Here is a 19344-nt window from a genome sequence, read left to right on the forward strand (position 1 = left end):
TGGCCCCAGGGACCTGAAAGCTGTGTATCCTAGGGAGAGGTGCCACTCAAGACCCAGGGATGGCTCTGGAAGTCTCTTTATCTAATGGAGCTGGGGATGATTCTTGGACGTCCCCATGACCACACTTAGCTAGCAAAGCTCTGGTGTTGGATCTTCTAACCATTGGTCAAACTGTAATGAGACCGAGTCTGTAGGCAGTGAAGGGATGCCTGAGTAGGAAGGGGGAGGAGCGTGGGGATGGGGGCGGGTAATGGGCAGTGATTGTAACATGATTAGGTCCTCCTTGCAGGTGGAGGCTGGGCTGAACCTGGAGTGGGGTTAGGAGGGGCTGCAAGCCTCCGCCCGGAGCTCCTCTCACTCTGCCTTTGAACGACACTGAAGACAAGTTGCTCACATGCTCTAGAGCACGTTCTTGATACAGGGATGGGGGCTTTGGGGCGAAGTGGTGATTTGGTATTGGCCAAGAGCCACATTAAGCCTTTATGAGAGCAACCACCACAGCCTTAGCATTGAGACTGCGTAGGTCACAGTAGATCTGGCCAGTGCCCACAAAGACGATGGGTTTGCTTGTGATGTAGGTCATAGAAATAGCAGCTCCCACCTTGTCATCAATGGTATCAAATTTGGTGAGGACACCGAGGTGTCTGGGCCATAGAATGGTCAGCCAAGGCTCTGTTGAACTTGACCAGCTGGTCCACGGCCTCATTGCCTACTAAGGCCTCCCCCCCACACAGCACCAAGTCAGGTGCGTTGACAGTAATGAGCTTGGCCAGGGCAGTCATCAGAGGGTCATTGTCTTGCATGCGGCCAGCTGTGTCCACCAGCACCACATCAAAACCTTGGTTTTGTGCAAAGGCAACGGCTTCCATGGTAATGCCAGCAGCATCCTTGCCATAGCCCTTCTCAAACAACTGTACCATGGTGTGGCCGCCGTGATTCTCGGGGGGGTGTAGGGCACTCAAACGCCGGGTGTGTGTCCGCAGCTGCTCCACAGCCCCGGCACGAAATGTATCGCAGGCAGCAATGAGGACACTGAAGCCATTCTCTAACAGCCAGAAGGAAATCTTGGCAAGATTAATAGACTTCCCCACGTCGTTCACATCACAGAAAATGACCACATAAGGGCGCTGATGGTGCTGGGCAACCATGATATCCTGGAGCATGTCTACATGGCGCTGTGGCTGTAGAATCTGCACCAGGGACTCTTGGAGAGCTTGCTTTACGGTGGAAATCACCGTGCTGAACGTCCCCATCACCTTCCCTTCCAGCTTGTTGGCCACAGATTCACAGAGTTGCACTGCAATGTCTGCTGCCACGTTCTTAGCAATGAGATGGTCACGCATCTTGTCCAGCACAGATTCCATGTCTTCACGACTCAAGCTCTTGGAACCCTCAAGGCCCTTCAGCATCCCAAACATGCCACCCAGATGCCCCTTGGTAGCACTAGATTTGATGGAGTTTTGAGCAGCCCCTTCATCATCTGAGCTGCTACAGTCCAGATCCTGAAGCTGCCTCCCAGACCCAGTTCCTCGAATCAAGTTGATGCCCTTGGCCAGGGCCACCTCGGGGGCTGCATTGGTGGTGGGAGTGCAATAGTCCAGGACTTCTCTGTTAGCAGTGCCACCCAGTGCCCACACCCCAGGCACTTTTTTGCCCTTCTCCTTGGGAGCATCTGACTTACTGGACTTGCCGGACTTCTCCATACCCCTCCCATGCTTCTGAATGAACTCTTTTCACTTCCTGCGGATCAGTTCCTCTTTGGAAAGTTCTATCCCGTTCTTAGGCCCCACTGGGAGACCTGACTTTTCTGCAGGGACTGCTTTGCTGGTAGCCAAAGGGCCATCAGAACCTTCCTTCTTGGTCCCCTTGTTTTTTTTTTTTTTTTTTTTTTGCTGTTCTTGGCTTTTTCCTTAGGCTTTTCACCCCGTGTCTCAATCATGGACCTCACAGGTTTCTTGGCCTTTTCAGAATCTTCAAATTTCTTCATGGTTGTGGGAGCACGGATCTTACTGCTCTCCTCTGCTTCACGAAGGAGCCGCAGAAAGTCATTCTGGCAATTGAAAGTGCCATTCAATAGACTTAAGGCACTTTGCTGTTGGATCTCAGTGCGGTACTGGTCACAAAACAGCCGGTGCACAGCGTCTATCAACTTGCCTGCGTACGTCAGTGTTAGGATCTTCTGAAAACCTACCACAAACACCAGCTCAAACTGGTTGTCCAGTTTATACCTGAGCGTGAGTGCCTCATGGGTGAAGGAGTTGTTACCTCCCCTTTCCTGCCGCAGTACCGAACGAATCAACGCGTTAATGAGCCGGGTGCCTGAGTCGCTCACGCCCTGTAAGCACCAGAGCACGAGCCACCTTTGGAGAAAATGGTGCAGAAGTTGAGCGTGGCGGCAGCGGGAAAGGAGCCGGGCAGGCGCCTGGAACTCAGGCTGAGATCGCCGCTGCTTCCTGCTGCGCCAAGCGCGGGACACGTCCCACCAGCGGCCCCGGACACCGGCTCCAGTGGTATTGTTTTGTAAGTTTCATTTCCCAATTGTTTCTTGCTAGTATGTATCGACAGAAATACATTTGTTTTGTATATTGACCTTGTATCCAGTAACCTTTTTAAATTCACTTATTAATTCTATGAAACTTCCACATATTTAATTTAAAAAACATCTTCATCGATCTTAAAGTTCCAGCTTGTATTTTCATTATTTTAAAGCATCCCATTTATTGACCATCACCGCTTATCCTTCTGGCTCACTCTCTTAAATATCCTGAATCCATTAACTTTCTAACCTCTTCAGGATCTCCAGCCCATTGACCCTACCACCTTTTTATTGCCCTTCACCTTGCCTACTTACCTCTTGGGGTCCATGGTCTCATCATTATCATTACTTTCTTGCCCACTTTCCTCTATATAGATCTTGCCTGGATACACTCCTGTTTAAGTCCAAATCCCAGGCTCAACATGGTTGAGAAAAAGACACAACGATATTGGCTAGTTTCACTATAAATGGGCCTGTGGTGCTACTCATTTCCCCAGTCCATTTGTTCTTCCACTCTTAACCGACTATCTCACACCCTCTGTCTTCTCAAACCTCCAAAGCCTCCTCTCCACCCTCACTCTCAAATGGTGATCTTGCTTCTTATTTCATTAGAAAAGCAATCAAAAGAGAACTTCTACATTCTACGACCACCACATCAACTTACCCACCAGTATCTGCACTCCTTTATTCGAGCACATTCCTCCTACAATAGTTTTATCTCTTTCTCTCTCTCACATTTTCCATTACTCCCTCTCTAATGATTCATTCTCAGCAGCTTACAAACAGGCCATGTTATCTCCTGTCTTAAAAACCAAATCAGGGCTTCCCTGGTGGCGCAGTGGATAAGAATCTGCCTGCCAATGCAGGGGACATGGGTTTGATCCCTGGTCCGGGAAGATCTCACATGCGGCAGAGCGACTAAGCTCGTGCACCACAACTACTGAGCCTGTGCTCAGGAGCCTGCGAGCCACAACTACTGAAGCCCGCATGCCTAGAGCCCGTCCTCCGCAACAAGAGAAGCCACCGTGATGAGAAGCCCTAGCACCACAACGAAGAGTAGCCCCCACTCACCGCAACTAAAGAAAGCCCGCGCAAAGCAACGAAGACCCAACGCAGCCAAAAAAAAAATCAAACCAAATCCCTCCTCTGACAGCACAGTTTTTTCTAGGTACTGTCTCATTTTTCTAATCTACTTTATAGCAAAGCATCTCAAAAGATTGCCTTTATCCTCTCTCTCTACTTTGTCTACTCCCATTCTCTCTTGAACCCACTCCAATCCACTTACCCTAGCTGCAGGGAGTGCTGTAACAGGGAGCAGAGAAAAGAGCAGTATCTAGAGAGAGGGATGATTGGATTCTAATCCAGTCAGGCTTTGCCCCAACTATTACACCAAAACTGCTCTTGTCAAGGTCACCAATGACCTCCATGTTGCTAAGTCCAGTGGTCAGTTGCCCTCTTACTTGCTCATCTACAGCCCAGATGATCACTTCCTCCTTGAAACTCATTTGACCTCACAGGGACACCTTTCTCTCTTTGTTCTCTTTTTCCCTCCCGGGCTTTCCTCCCATCTTCCCAACCTCTACCTGAAGTGCCCAGGACCCAGTCTCAGACCTCTTCTCTTGTCTACACTTGGTTGATGGTTCTCAACCCTATCAGATCCAATGCTCCCTTTTAATTTAATTTATTTTTTAAATGTCTTATCATAAATAATGTCAAACATACAAACGAAAGTGGAGAGAATAGTACAATGTATTCCCATATATCTATTACCTGGGTTCAATATTTAACAATACTTCTCCTCGTTTGCTTTATCTATCACTTTTTTTCTTTTTCTTTTTTCTTTGCAGAAGTCTGGGATTTGAAAGCAAATCCCAGACACCAGTCATTTCACTCCTACCTACTTCAGTATGCATTTCTCTTTTCTTTTTCTTTCTTTCTTTTGTAATTCAAGCAAGATCGGTATGCATTTCTTAAAGACATGGGCCATTGTCTTGCAAAACCACAATGCCATGACCATACCTAACAGCATTTAAAATAGTTCTTTGGTATCATTTAATATCCAGTCCATAATTACACTTTCCCTAATGTCTCAGATATGTCTTATTACAGTGGATTTGTTCCAAACAGGAACTTGGATCCAAACAGGTCTCCACATTACATTTTGCTGCCGTATCCTTTCAACTTTATTCATTGCCAGCAGTCCTCCTCTTCCCTTTATTTTTCACACCATTGACTTATTGCAAAAACCAGCTCAATATTCCTGTAGAATGTTCCATATTCTGGATTTACTTCCTTTTTATAGCAAATCTTTTGTAATTTGCCCTTTACTGTCCTGAAATGAAATTGAGAGATAATGTAGCTACTGTATTAGTTAGGGTCTGGCAGGAAACAGATGGCACACTCAAGCCGAGTCCAATCAAGGCCAGTTTTATGAAGGGATTATTGACAAAGATTGGGCAAAGTTAAGGGAACCAACAAGAAATGAGGAAGCACTAGAGGACATGTCTGCCATCCCTGGGCCTGAAAGACCAAGATGAGGGAGTGGTATCTCCCTTTGTCTGAACCCCACAGGAAGCCACTGGGCAAGGGAGCTGGTTGATGTCATTTATGAAAGTTGGCCTCCTGGGGCAGGTAGCAGGGTGCAGAAGAGCAGAGTAGATCGGGTCCAGAGGGACAAATGAAGTATACCCCTCAAAGCAATCTACACACATAATTTCAAAATAATGAATTGAATTTCCTGTATTACAAGGAGAAACAAGAGGAAACTAATGTATAAAGCATTATATATTTGAATATGCAAAAATTTTGCACAACTTCACCAGAAGCCCTAATGAAATCATCAGATGCTTGCAGTCGTTCCTAGAATCACTGTGTCTGCCAAAGCTGCACATGCAGACTGATCCAGGAGAACTGGAGTGGCATCTCAAATACAGAGAGAAGCTGTGTTGTTGATTTTCGAATCAAGACCAAGCACCCTCTTGCATCAATTACAGGGAAATGGCGTTCCTGGGAAACTTGGTGTATATTAAAACAATACCCTGAATACTCTGTGTTTATGTGGAGAATAGATTTAGGCTCTACGTTGAGATAAATAATAAACATATTTTTTACCAAATGAATGTCTGATAGAACATTTGAAAATCATATGGAATGTGGGACAATTTCTGTTATGCAGGACTGTCCTGTGCATTGCAGGATGCCGAGGAGCCCCGGTCCCACCCACTAAAGCCTCATAGTGCCCCAACCCTAATCATGAATACATAACCTCCCCCTGCAAAAATGTCCTGGCAATTTTCCAAATTTTTTTCTAGTGGGTGGATCATCCTGTTGGAGACTCATTGGCTTAAGTGATCTCCTCCGGTCTCATGGATTTAAGTACACTGACGGCTTCCAAATTATTCATCGTCTCATCCTCTCTCCTGAGTGTACACTTGTAGATTAAATTTCTACTTCCTGTCTCTGTTTACATCACTAACTGGCACCTCAGAGTTTACATGTTACAACCAAAACCTTGAACCTACTCCTGAACGCAGGCACCCCCAACCTTCTCCTCCCCCAGATTTTTTTTTTTTTTTTGGCTGCATTGTGTCTTCGTTTCTGCACATGGGCTTTCTCTTCATTGCGGTGCGCATGCATCTCATTGAGGTGGCTTCTCTTGCTGCGGAGCACGGGATCTAGGCGTGCGGGCTTTAATAGTTATGGCACAAGGGCTCAGTAGTTACGGCTCGTGGGCTCTAGAGTGCAGGCTCAGCAGTTGTGGCACATGGGCTTAGTTGCTCCTAGGCATGTGGGATCTTCCCAGACCAGGGCTTGAACCCATGTCCTCTGCATTGGCAGGCGGATTCTTAACCACTACGCCACCAGGGAAGTCCCAAGATTTATTTTAGTTTAGTAAGTAACAATTTAATTCTTCTAGTTGTTCAGGCCAAAAATATTAGAATCATTCCCAACACCTCTTTTTTCTCATGCTCCACATGGGATCCATCAGTCAATTCAGTTGGCTCCACCTCCGAAATGCATTCCAATCTGATCAATTTTACCATCCCCACCACCACTTTGGTCCAAGCCATTGTCATCTCCCAAAACTGTTACAACAGCCTCCAAAACGGTCTCCCTGTTTCCACCCTGGTCTCTACTTTCTATCTGCAACATGGCAGCCAGTGAGATCACTTAAAAAATGTGAGTTAGATCAGCTCACGCCTCTACTCAAAACCCTGCAAGGTTCTAAGTGAAATGGGAACCTCTGGTATCTCTGTGTCTCCAAATTCCTTCTTCCTGTAAGGACACCAGTCAGATTGGATTAGGGCCCATCTGAACAGTCTCTTTTAACTTAAACACCTCTTTCAAAGTAGTCCATTCTGAGGTACTGGGGATTGAGCTTCAACATATGAATTTTGGAGAAACACAGTTCAGCCTATAACAACATCCCTATTCATATGAGGGATAGTTGCATTGTATTAAGGAAAACATTACTGTTCTTTGAAAGTTAAATATGCACAGAAGAATGTATATGAGTTTCACTGACCAGCTAAAGGGGTAGACCATATCAAATTGTTGGCATCTCAGCACCATTCTCACTTCCTTCTAAGATTCATCCTCACTTCCCCTATATTTTGGAGGCTGGAAGCCTCAAGACTGTGTTTCCCAGATTCCCTCGACAGCACAGTTCTGGGTTGTGTCCTGCAAATGAGAGGTGCACGTGTGAGATTTTCAAAGCAGAGGAAAGGAGAGACCATTATTACTCTGTCAGTGGTGACCAGGCTAGGGCTTCTGCAGGCGGTAGGTGGAGGTTTGGAGTGTAGCTTCAGGCTTCCTCCTGTGAATCACCCACTTTGTGTCTCTGGTAACTGAGATCATTGGTGTTGGTCCCTTATGATTTCTGCACTTCCTGATTGCCTAAACATTAGCAGACATATTTTTGGCTGCAAGATTCTTTGCAAGATACTTCTCAAAATCTTGTATTATCATTACCAAGCCCTCTTCTTCTTCCTCGATTGTACAGGCATGGAGGCCCAGCTGGGCAGGCCAAGTTGCAGTAGCCTAGTTCTCCAACTGGGAGCAGAGGAAGAGAGCTGTTCCTTACCAGCTTTCATAATACCCTCAAGACTGGGGTTCTAACATTTTTCCCAAGGAAACTCTGCACTGGTGGTTGGTTGCAGGACATTTAGGGTGATGAATTAAATATTGCACATAGGATTGGAAGACTTTAGTTCTAGGCCCAGCCTAACTATGTGATTACTACATGGCCTTGGACAAAACCCTTGACTTTTGGGGTCTTACTTTCCCCATTTATAAAATGGGAGAAAGAAGAAGAAAACAAATTTGAGTAATAGCTAACATTTACACATTACTTTCTATGTTCCAGTCATTATTCTGAAGGCTTTTCATATAGCCACTCATTGAATCATCATAAAAATCATATGAGAAAGGTACCATTTCTATCTTACATTTGGGGAAACAGATATTAAGAAACTTACCCGGACTTCCCTGGTGGTGCAGTGGTTAAGAATCCGCCTGCCAATGCAGGAGACACTGGTTTGAGCCCTGGTCTGGGAAGATCCCACATGCTGTGGAGCAGCTAAGCCCGTGAGTCACAACTACTGAGTCTGCTCTCTAAAGCCCACGAGCCACAACTACAGAAGCCCGTGCCTAGAGCCTGTGCTCTGCAACAAAGAGAAGCCATCGCAATGAGTACCCCATGCGCTGCAACTAGAGAAAGCCTGCGTACAGCAATGAAGACCCAGTGCAGCCAAAAATAAAATAAATAAATAAATAAATTTATTAAAAAAAAAAAAAAAAAGAAACTTACCCAAGTCACCCAGGAAGTCTGTGTCCTTGTTGGGGCTTTTAGCCATTAAGCTATTTGGCCTCTTGTTTCATGAAAATGTGTGATAAATGGCAACGGATTTACAGTTTGGAAATGACTAGTTTGGGATGTAGTGGCCTTTGTCCCAAGTTCTTTGGCCTCCCCAAACAAAGTAGGAATTCACTGGATCGAGGAACTAAAGACATTAGGAATTGTCCTATGTCTTCCACTCATGTGACCCTCTGCATAACTTTGCTCAGCATTTTGTTCCACTGGCAGGTAGAAGATGACCAACCCATAGCTCTGAAGCATACTTCTCTGTTCAAGTGACCTCTGCTGATTGAGTTGGACACTCCTGATTCTAATTATGGATTTCCCTGAGAGAGAGACCCTATTAGCCCAGCTAGAATCTGGAAATGACTGCTCTCCAATCACTTGGAGGCGGTACATTCACTTGCTGGACTATAGAGATATTTAGGTTCTTTTTCACCAGCTCAGGGACAGTAATATGTCTCTGTCCTTATGGAAAAAGCTCTTTCTTCTCCAAGCCTGGCAGCCAGCCTCAATCTTCCAGGGACAGCTCAGTTATAGTGGAAAGAGCCTTCCATGCAACCTGAAGTCCTGGGATGGGATCGACGTCCAGGTCACCACTTACTGACTACGTGACCTCAGGCAAGTTATATAACCTCCCTGAGCCTCTGTGTACTCATTTCAGAAAAATCAGAAAATGCAAACAGTTATAACTAGAAAAAGAAAACCACCCTCTTTGTCCCCTTCTTTCTCCCTTTTACTGGGCTCCTTTTGATGTAACACACACAGGCACAGATGGGAGGAGTCTAAGGGTTTAGTTTCAAAGCTTTGGCAGGGCCTTTGTGTCTTTGTAGAAAAAGGAAAAGCCATTAAGAAGTACCTGGCTCTTCAATAGCCTTGCTCATTATTCCCAGCGGCCTAAGTGAACACAGTTTGGGAGGCCAAGGATCAAAGAAAGAAAATAAAACTGTTCTGCATTGCAGATAGAAGTCCTACCCATTGTGAGAGCGGTGGCCTTGCAAATTACTGGGGTAGAGTGGGTGAGGTAGCTAAGTCAGGAACAATTAGTGAAACCCAAGAGCAGAGAATTGTATAAACCTCTAGGGGAAGGTAGGCAACTAGGACAAGTATGGGAGGGGTAGGTTTCCCCTTCCTGTTCTGACCCAGTCAGTGGCAGCAGGCCACCTCTAATCTAATCTAAAAGAGCCCCTTAGAGGAAGTTGGTAAAGGGCGCCCCCTCCCTGAGTGGTTGCAGCTCTGTGCCAGGGTGCAGGGTTTGGTGAGTGGAGTGTGACCTGTGCACCTCACACGCATTCATGGTCTCCAAGGCTACGCTCAGCAGCCCTGAGTGCCAGTCCTCAATGTAGACTAGTGAGCTGCAAGGAAGGTCTGCTGAGAGGACGGACCCAAATGGAGCCCAAACAAGGGTGATGCCCAGAGCTCTCCCCGCATCTCAAGACACACCTGGTGGGATGAGAAAAGGAGAGGCCAAGCATGCAGCCCAGCTCCCTACCCTCTAAGATTACGTAAAATTGCCTCTAAAAAAAATAAATAATTTTTTTTTTTTTTTTGGAAACTGTTTATTTTCCATCAACCTATTTCCATTTTAAGAGTTTGTGGAAGAACAGTTTAAGACCACTCAGTGGTTGTTCCTACCCACTCAGTGGCCCGAGCAGTGGGAGCTGCAGACCAGTCTTCAGTGGTAGGCTGAGCACTCCAGTCTTCAGGGGGGAACTGCTGAATAGGCACAGAGGGCACCTGCACACCTTCGGACAGGTCCACCACCTCAGGCTGAGTAGCAGTGAACTCAGGAGCTGGAATGGTCCATTCACCCTGAAATTCCTCCTTGGTCACAGCCTTCTCAGCTGCCGCCTGCTCTTCCTTTTCAGTCTCTTCAGGATCTCTGTAGAAGTAGAGATCAGGCATGACCTCCTATGGGTGTTCACGAGAGATGGTGTCACGCATGCGCAGAACTTCCCGGGCAAGCATCCACCACTTCAGACCCACTGAGTGAGCTCCCTTGTTGTTGCATGGGATGGCAATGTCCACATACCGCAGAGGAGAGTCTGTGTTACACAGAGCAATGGTAGGCAGGTTAACATAAGAGGCCTCCGTGAGAGGCAGGTGGTCAGCCCTGGATCAGTAACCACCGGAAGTCTTGGCTCCCGGAACGCTGCCTGGATCTGGTTAGTGAATGTTCCAGGAGTGAAGCGGCCAGCAATAGGAGTGGCTCCAGTGGCAGCAGCAAACTTCAGCACAGCTCGCTGGCCAGTATTCCTGGAGGATATGACACTGACATCAGCTGGGTTTTCAATGGCAACAACGGCACGAGCTGCCAACAGAAGCTTCTCCCAGGTTCTCTTCAGATTTATGATGTAGACGCCATCACTGTTCCTGTTGTAGATGTACTGTTCCATTTGGAAGTCAAGGTTGGTGCCACCTAAGTGGGTTCCTGCTGCAAGGAATTTGAGGACATCCTCCTCCTTCATTTGCAGGACATCAAGGGCTCCGGACATCGTGAAAGTTTCCCTTTAAGTTACGACGGGAATCCAGAACAAAGCTGTATGGACCCCTATCTGGCGCAGAAAGCTAAATATTTTTAAAAAGTAAAAAACAAAACAAACAAACAAACAATTGCCTCTAGCCTCCAATCCCAAACCCTGTGAAGGAAATCCACAGCCTTCTTAAGAATCCTGTGAATTCCTAGGGATTACATTCTCAGGTTATCTCACTGGGTTCCTGATCCTTTCCACATGTATGACCTCACTTCTTTCTCCAAGTTTTACAAAAACTACTCATACTAAGCATTAGTTTGAGAGTAGATGTATAAGATTAGAGGTGGGCAAGGAAGTATTTACATTGAAAAAGGGAAAACTCCAATCTTAAAATTCTTTTTTTTTTTTTTAATATTTATTTATTTGGCTGCGCCGGGTCTTAGTTGCGGCATGCGGGATCTAGTTCCCTGACCGGGGATCAAACCTGGGCCCCCTGCATTGGGAGCTCAGAGTCTTAGCCACTGGGCCACCAGGGAAGTCCCCCGATCTTATTTATTTATTTACTTTTGGCTGTGTTGGGTCTTTGTTGATGCACACGGGCTTTCTCTAGTCGTGGTGATCGGGGGCTACTCTTCATTGCAGTGGGCTGGCTTCTCATTGCGGTGGCTTCTCTTGTTGCGGAGCAGGGGCTCTAGGCGCGCGGGCTTCAGTAGTTGTGGCACGCGGGCTCTAGAGCACAGGCTCAGTCGTTGTAGCTCACGGGCTTAGTTGTTCCGCGGCATGTGGGATCTTCCCAGACCAGGGCTTGAACCCGTGTCCCCTGCATTGGCAGGCAGATTCTTAACCACTGCGCCACCATGGAAGCCTGGGGAGTCCCCCAGTCTTAAAATTCTTTTCAGTTATCCTGCCATTCTATAGGTTTCTCACTGACATTTAACCCCATGTACATCCAGTCTTCCAGAATTTTGCTGGCTCCCCTCACTCTCCCTTTCCTATATATCCCTCCCTCTAGAATTACCTTCTGTACTCCAATTTGCCTTCCTCTCTTATGCAGACCAATTCAGCTCTCCCCAACTCTGAATCTGCAACATGGATATCTAAACTCATCAAGTGGGGGGTCTTATATTTAATGGAATCCACCCTTCGTATAACACCATACATGTGATACAGTTGTGAGAACCTAAGGGGGAAAAAAATGTTAGCTTCATTTACCATGAAATGCTGGTGACTCTCCTGGGTAATGTGATGCTTAGTAAATAGGAGGCATAGAATATCAGGTAAAGTTGAAGTAGAGTGATTTTTTTTTTTTTTTTTTTTTTTTTTAGCCAGAGTGAGAGCTTGATTTGTTACCTGGACCTCCACATTGCTGGGAAATGTGAAATATTCTGCATATCTGGCTTAGTCAGAAATATACTGATCTTCTGTTAACTTGATCTTTAAATAGAAATTAAGGTCTCTCAATAATGAAGCCTTTAAGTTGCCATTCCCTGAAGACAAAGATGGGTTTTGTGGGCCCTGAGGATTATATAGTTTTACTGGGTATAGTTTTAATTTTATGTTTTATTTTATTTTATTTTTTAACCACATGGCATGCGTTATCTTAGTTTCCCGACCAGGGGTGGAACCCGCACCCCCGCAGTGGAAGTGTGGAGTCTTAACCACTGGACCGCCAGGGAAGTCCCATTACTGGGTGCTTTTTTAAATGGTGGTTCTTAAACATTAAAAAATTATTAGTATACATATAACTCAGTGAGACTTCAATGTCCTGCCTTGGAGATGATGAAGGAGAGAAGTGGGGAAGTGCTGACTGACACAAGTTAAGTCACTTTGTGCAATTTTGCCTAAAGATGGAGCTATCGAAGTCAATGCAAATCCAGAGTATTTTGATTGTCCATGACTTGGGGACAGAGATCAAAGCAAAAAAATCTTAATTCTAGTTGTTTAATAAGTCAGAGAGTCTGCTGTGTTCCAAGAAGTTCAAATATTGATACATACTGCCCAGACTTCAGTGAATCACAATTCGTATCTTGGATGGTAGAGAGGCAGGGCCAAGTGGAACTACCTATTACAAACTGGCCTCTCTCTGTTCTGTGGAGAAGAGATGGTCAAGCTAACATAGAAGTTCCTAATAAAGATATTTAGGATCATTTTTTTTTAATGGGGTCTCACGGATGACCACGCAGCTGGCAATCTGCCAGGATTCTTGGGAATGACAAAAAGTGGTGATTGCTGAGTTAAGGGTGTGGATGTTGAGTGGCTTGGAATGGTTGGGACAGAAGTTCTCTCAGGGTGTCAGCAAAATAGAAGGTCCCAGGGACACAGTATTTGCTGCTCTTTTCTCCCAGCTCATATCATCAACACCCTGAATCTCCTTTTCCTGGTAGCTGTCACAAAACCTGGGAATAAGGGTTGTAAACTTGGTTGCAAATGGCTGGGAGCAAAAGAATACATAAGTATGAACACAAAATTGGATACAGGATTTTGGAAGGCTCTCACACAAGGAAGGGGTCCTAAATCTTAAGCTTCATTAATTTTATGTTAAATGTGTGTCTATTTTGACCTGAGTCAGAAAACATTTTTCTGCCCACTGTATTTCTGGCCATTGGTCCTCTGGAAGGCATCATAGAAAAGGATCAAAATCCATCATGTTCATTCCTGCCGAGTGATGGCATAACATCAGAGCAGCAACCCTGGGCCATCATAGGAACTAGCCTTTCACTAGCTCATCAAAGGTCAACTTTGTAATGAGAGAAGCAAGCAGAACAGCAGGGATGTATCTGGAAAACATCAGGTTATTATGACTATTTTTTCAGCATTCTCGTGCTGATTGCCCAGAGGTTGTTTGTGCTAGCTGCACAATGAAGGATAGAGGACAGCCAAGATGATCAGGCCAAGCTCTGCAGTTTATAACTTCCCATAAAGTTCTCAGGCAGCAACACTTCCCTCTTTTTTTTTTTTTTTTTAATTTGTTAGGGATGGAAAGTCACACCATTTTTTTGAGATGGCCCCTGGCTTCCTACAACACAGCCAGGGATGACACAAGAGGATATGTTTTCCAGTTGCCTTTTAAATTAGCCCATGACTGTATATCTGATGTGATCTGATTTATATTTTGAAAAGTTCCCTCTGGCTGTTGTGGGAAGAACTGATAGTGGGGACATGAGTGATAGCAGGCAGGTGAGTTGGGGGCTCTGCAGTAGTCTAGGCAAGAAATGATGGGGGTTTAGACTTGGTAGGTAAGACTTCAGAGAAGAGGTTAGAGTCTTTAAAAAGGAGAGTCAACAGGAATGCTAATGAATTGGATGTGGGGTGAGGGCTGTAGGATGGGAAGGAAAAGAGGATTCGCAACTGCTTCCTAAGGTTTTGGCCTGAACTACTAGATAAGATTCAGAGAAGGGGAAGATGGGGGCAAGTGTAGAAAAAAAGAATCAAGAATTCTCTTTTGATCATGAAATTGATCAAGTCAAGTTCCACAGACTATGGAACAGCTATTCTAAACAATGCAAAATTTCAAGTCAATCACTAAAATATCCATCCGTTAAAGAACAAGCTCTATAAAAACCAATGCAAATAATATATTTATATAAATAAATTTTGCTTCTTTTACCCTGACACAGAGAAGTTCATGTCCTGTCAGTGTTATAACTAGGTCAACATAACCAAATTCCACATCCTCTGGAGACTTTCAAGGTTAAAAAAATAATAAGTATAAGAAAAAGTAAAACTACAGGAGAAATTAACACAACACTGTAAATCAACTATACTTCTTAAAATAAAATTAAAAAAAAAAGAAGTAAAACTCAAATGACCACCATGTTTGCAGGCCAAACAATAATATCTAAAAGGCAAGTCTCAAGGTTTAATTATCAACAACAGAGAATTCTGAAAGAGAATTTTGTTAAATGGGGAAAATCTTGGGACTTCCCTGGTGGCACAGTGGTTAAGAATCCACCTGCCAATGCAGGGGACATGGGTTCGATCCCTGGTCTGGGAAGATCCCACATGCCGCGGAGCAACTAAGCCCGTGCGCCACAACTACTGAAGCCCGTGCGCTGCAACTACTGAAGCCCGCTTGCCTAGAGCCTGTGCTCTGCAACAAAAGAAGCCACTGCAATGAGAAGCCGCACACTGCAACGAAGATTAGCCCCCGCTCGCCGCAACTAGAGAAAGCCCGTGCATAGCAACAAAGACCCAACGCAGCCAAAAATAAATAAATTAAATAATTTTTTTAAATGGAGAAAGTCTTTTACATGCCTTCTCATTAATTGATTGATTAATAACTTATTAATAATCTCACATGCAAACAAAAAATGCACTCAACTCCTTCCAAAAGGAGACAATCCATGTCCAATTATGGCATCCATTCCTTCCCTGGTTACATGTGCTCATTTAACAAACATGTAATGAATGTCTATTATGTACCAGGCACATTGCAAAATTATCGAACATAATTATGAACAAAACAACTTCCTTGTCTCTGTGGAGCGTGTAATCTAGTTGGGGAGATAGAAATGTAAACACATGGCAACTTTCAACTTCAGCAATCTGGAATACTAGATAACCTGAAAACATTCAGATGATAAACACTAAGAAATGCTGACTGAAATTTAAGGAAATGCATAACTGAACTGGTAAGAAGAAAGAGTAATTTCCAGGGTCCAAAGTAGAGAGAGAGCTGAAAACCAGAGTGGTAAGCATGAGAGCAGATGATGTAGCTACCCTGGGGGAAGGCTCAATCCCAATAATCTAAAATATTCTAGGATTTATTCAATGTGGGAAAGGACTAAACAAGGACATGAACCCCAGGGGTGAGAATCACTGGGTGCTACCTTGAAGGCTGACTACCACATCCCACCTGGCAAAGCACTAGTCCAACCAAGGTGCTGGCCAATGACAAGACAATCTGGATTGGTGGGAGAGGAGAGAAGTCATAAATACCACAATCAGCTCCGTTAAGTGAGGACTGCTGCCTGTACTTACATTTCCTTCCTTGCTGTGCCATGGATATTGTTTTCTCTTTTATTTAGATATAACTTTGTGAGATAACAGAAAATATATATACTGTTCTCTGCCCCTGGTTCTTGATACAGAGCTCTAAAACCCTTGTAATTTCCTAATCTCAAGGAATTAATTAATTCTTAATTAATAAGAGCACTAGGAGCATCTTTCATTCTAATATTTGGTCTTTGACCCCAGGTCCTGACACAGAGTTCCTTGGAATTTCCTGAGTGATAGCAATGCCTTTGTTCTAATGAGGTGACTCAGTGGGCTCCTGGATGGGGGCTGATCACCAGAAAGACCAAGCCATGATTAGAATCTTGGAATTTTCAGTTTTACCTTCCACTCTCTAGAGAGGAAAGAGGGGCTTGAAATGGAGTTAATAACTGATCACGTCTGTGTGATGAAGCCTCCATAAAAATCCCAATAGTATGAGGTTCTGAGGGCTTCCAGGTTGGTGAACACGTGGAGATATAGGGAGAGGGGCATGTCCAGAGGGGGCATGGAAGCTCTGTGCCTCTTCCCTGGTGCCTTGCTCTGTGCATCTCTTCTATCTGGATGTTCATCTGTGTCCTTTATCGTACCTTTTATAATAAACTGGTAAACAGTAAGCGAACAGTTTTCCTGAGTCCTGTGAGCCACTCTAGCAGATTAATCAAACCCGATGAGGAGGTCATGGGAAACTCCAACTGATAGTCAGTTGGCCAGAAGCACAGGTGACAACCTGGACTTGCAATTGGCAGACGAAGTATGGGGGGGAGGAGAAGTCTTGTAGGACTGAGCCCTTAATCTATGGAATATGAAGCTAACTCCAGGTAGATGGTGTCAGGATTGAGTTAGACTGTAGGACACCCAGCTAGCATCACAGAGAATTGCTTGTTGTGGGGATAAACCCCACACATCTGGTGTCAGAAATGTTTTGAGTGTGGTAGTGGTATGAAAGTAAAGGAGAAACACAGGAGGAAGACTGGGTTTTTCCTTCTCAAGCTGACATAGAGTAATATGCAGAAAGTCAGATATATTTAGAAAGTAATTATCCTTCTCTTTCCTTTTCCCTTCCCCTAGACTCATGTATGATGTGAATTGTGATGGTTAAATTTGTCATTTTGTCCACAAGTTGCAAAATATGGAGGGGGATCATGATGGAATGAGGGGAGAAATGGATGCCATAACTGGACATGGGTTATCGCCTTTTGGAAGGAGTTGAGTGTATTCTTTGTTTGCATGTGAGATAATTACATTATGTTAGGCAGAGGCATTTAAAAATTGTATATGGTATGAAAAAAAAGTGGGAGGACGTTGCTTGGCAACCATAGTTGGAATGCAGAGGACATCTGTTGTTTTCCTCTATCTCCTTCTTTCGGAGAATGCCTCCTCCCCCACTATACGCTGGCTTGGTGGGGCTGTCAGTCATGGTTCTCTGCATTTCCCTAGTCAGGGGATGGCGTCTAATCCCGACTAGGCCACTTGAAAGTGCTTTCTCTGGGAGAATATTTTAGTGGGAGACAGGAGAACAAAAAATTCTTCAAGTTGATTCATTCTGGGGCAGTATCCTGAAGGGACTTTCTGTTTGTTTCTGTTAACTACATATCCAGAACTTCCCTGATTCCCGATTATCGTGCTACTTAACTGTTCAGACTGTCTTTTGATTTTGTGAATTTTCACATTTTCTTTCAACAAATCCTTTGATGTTCCCCCTTAAGTTAGCCAGAGTTGGTTTCTGTTGCTTGTAGCCAAAGAACTTTATTTGGTAGTTGATTCCTTAGTGTTAAGCTCAGTTAGAAGAATCCCACTAAAAAAGAACACTAAATTCAGTTAGAATGGTTTTGTAGCAAAGAGGACCCCCAAATAAGCTGATACTTAGTGATCCAGCTTTTTCAACACATGCATATAGCAATTTCCTCCCCGGGCATACCTCCATAGTGTCTGGACTGAAAAAGGTTTCAGGAAGGGTACCAGTACTTGCTGATACACTATATTCAGAACCACTACCTAGGATATGGCCTTATAGGTTTTGCACTACACAAAACTCCAGGGAGTGCCATTCACATAGATTATGATGTGAATGGTGCCCTTGATGTTGTGTAGTGCAGTGACCTATTACTCCCCTCTCATAGTCCCTGTTGCTGGATTTGGCTTTTTGCGTAAGCCTCATACAGTCTCCTCCTCTTGAATTTCCCTCCAAGTGCACAGTTGAATTTCCTTCCAATCAGTCAGGGCTAAACCAATCCATCAGATGAGTTTGCATGTGTACGAATCAAATAGTGGACATAGATCAAGACTGATTCTCAGGAGGTTCCTAGGAAATCAGAGGATACACTGACGATTTATATCCCCCCAAAATTCATACGTTGAAACCCTAAACTCAGATATGGCTGTATTTGATGATGGAGCCTCTAAAGAAGTCATTAAAGTTAAATGAGATCATGAAAGTGGGTTCATGATCCAATAGGATTAGTGTCCTTTTAAGAAGAGATATCAGAGAACTCTCATTCTCTCTCTCTCCACACACACACACTAAGGAAAGGCCATGTGAGGAGGTAGCAAGAAGGTGGTCGTCTGCAAGCCAGGAAGAGAGTCCTCACCAGAAAGTGAATTAGCTGGCACCTTGATCTTCACTAGAAACTGAATTGGCTGGCACCTTGATCTTAGACTTTCCAGCCTCTAGAATTGTGAGAAAATTAATTCCTGTTTTTTAAGTCACCCAGTCTGTGGTATTTTGTTATGGCAACTCAAGCCAACTAAGACAAATTTAAATAGGTATGTGGAGGTGGAGAGAAGGGCATTAATGACTTTCACTTATCAGAAGTACCGACTCCCAAACTGTGTCCAATCTAGCCACCTTGCTACATGAAGAAGATAAAATGAGTTGATTGGGTGTCTTTTTGTTTGTTGTGGGGGAGGACAGGTGAATGGAAAACGTGGGAGAGAATAGAATCAACTCTTTCTATGTTTTATGTTTTCTTCAACATACAATCCATAAATACCTTGTCAGTATAGCAAAGTAATTATTATACCATGACCACCACCACAATCACATACACATAAGCATTAGAACAGAAATTGTATTAATCATCAGGGAAATGTAAATCAAAGCAACAATGAAATATGACTTCACACCCACTAAGATGGTTATAATAAAAAAGACAGACAATAACAAGTTTTAGAGAGAATATTGAGAAATTGGAACACTGATCCATTGCTGGTGGGAATGTAAAATGGTGAAGCTGCTGTGGAAAATAGTTTAGCAGTTTTTCAAAATGTTAAACACAGAGTTGCCAAGTGATACAGCAATTTTACTCCTAGGTATACCCAAGAAAGTTGAAAACATATGTTCATGCCGCAACTTATACGCAAACGTTCATAGCAACACTATTGGGACTTCCCTGGTGGGGCAGTGGTTAAGAATCCGCCTGCCAATGCAGGGAACATGGGTTCAATCCCTGGTCCGGGAAGATCCCACATGCCACAGAGCAACA

At 44.4% G+C, this 19344-nt stretch overlaps 2 protein-coding genes across 2 annotated transcripts; both read right to left on the reverse strand.

Annotated features, from left to right (window-relative positions):
* Nucleotides 1–472: 472 nt before the first annotated feature.
* On the reverse strand, nt 473–8391 carry LOC132347695 (signal recognition particle receptor subunit alpha-like). Its single transcript, XM_059894842.1, is given in 5 exon segments — nt 473–635; nt 637–1877; nt 1880–2355; nt 2358–2456; nt 8346–8391. Coding segments are annotated over 5 exon segments (2025 nt in total).
* Nucleotides 8392–9983: 1592 nt separating this feature from the next.
* Nucleotides 9984–10947, reverse strand: LOC132349135 (small ribosomal subunit protein uS2-like). Its single transcript, XM_059897301.1, is given in 2 exon segments — nt 9984–10507; nt 10510–10947. Coding segments are annotated over 2 exon segments (885 nt in total). The 5' UTR covers nt 10889–10947; the 3' UTR covers nt 9984–10001.
* Between the last annotated feature and the right edge of the window lie 8397 nt (nt 10948–19344).

Source organism: Balaenoptera ricei, chromosome 1 (genome assembly GCF_028023285.1).
Source record: "Balaenoptera ricei isolate mBalRic1 chromosome 1, mBalRic1.hap2, whole genome shotgun sequence".
In the NCBI taxonomy this organism is placed as follows: domain Eukaryota; kingdom Metazoa; phylum Chordata; class Mammalia; order Artiodactyla; family Balaenopteridae; genus Balaenoptera; species Balaenoptera ricei.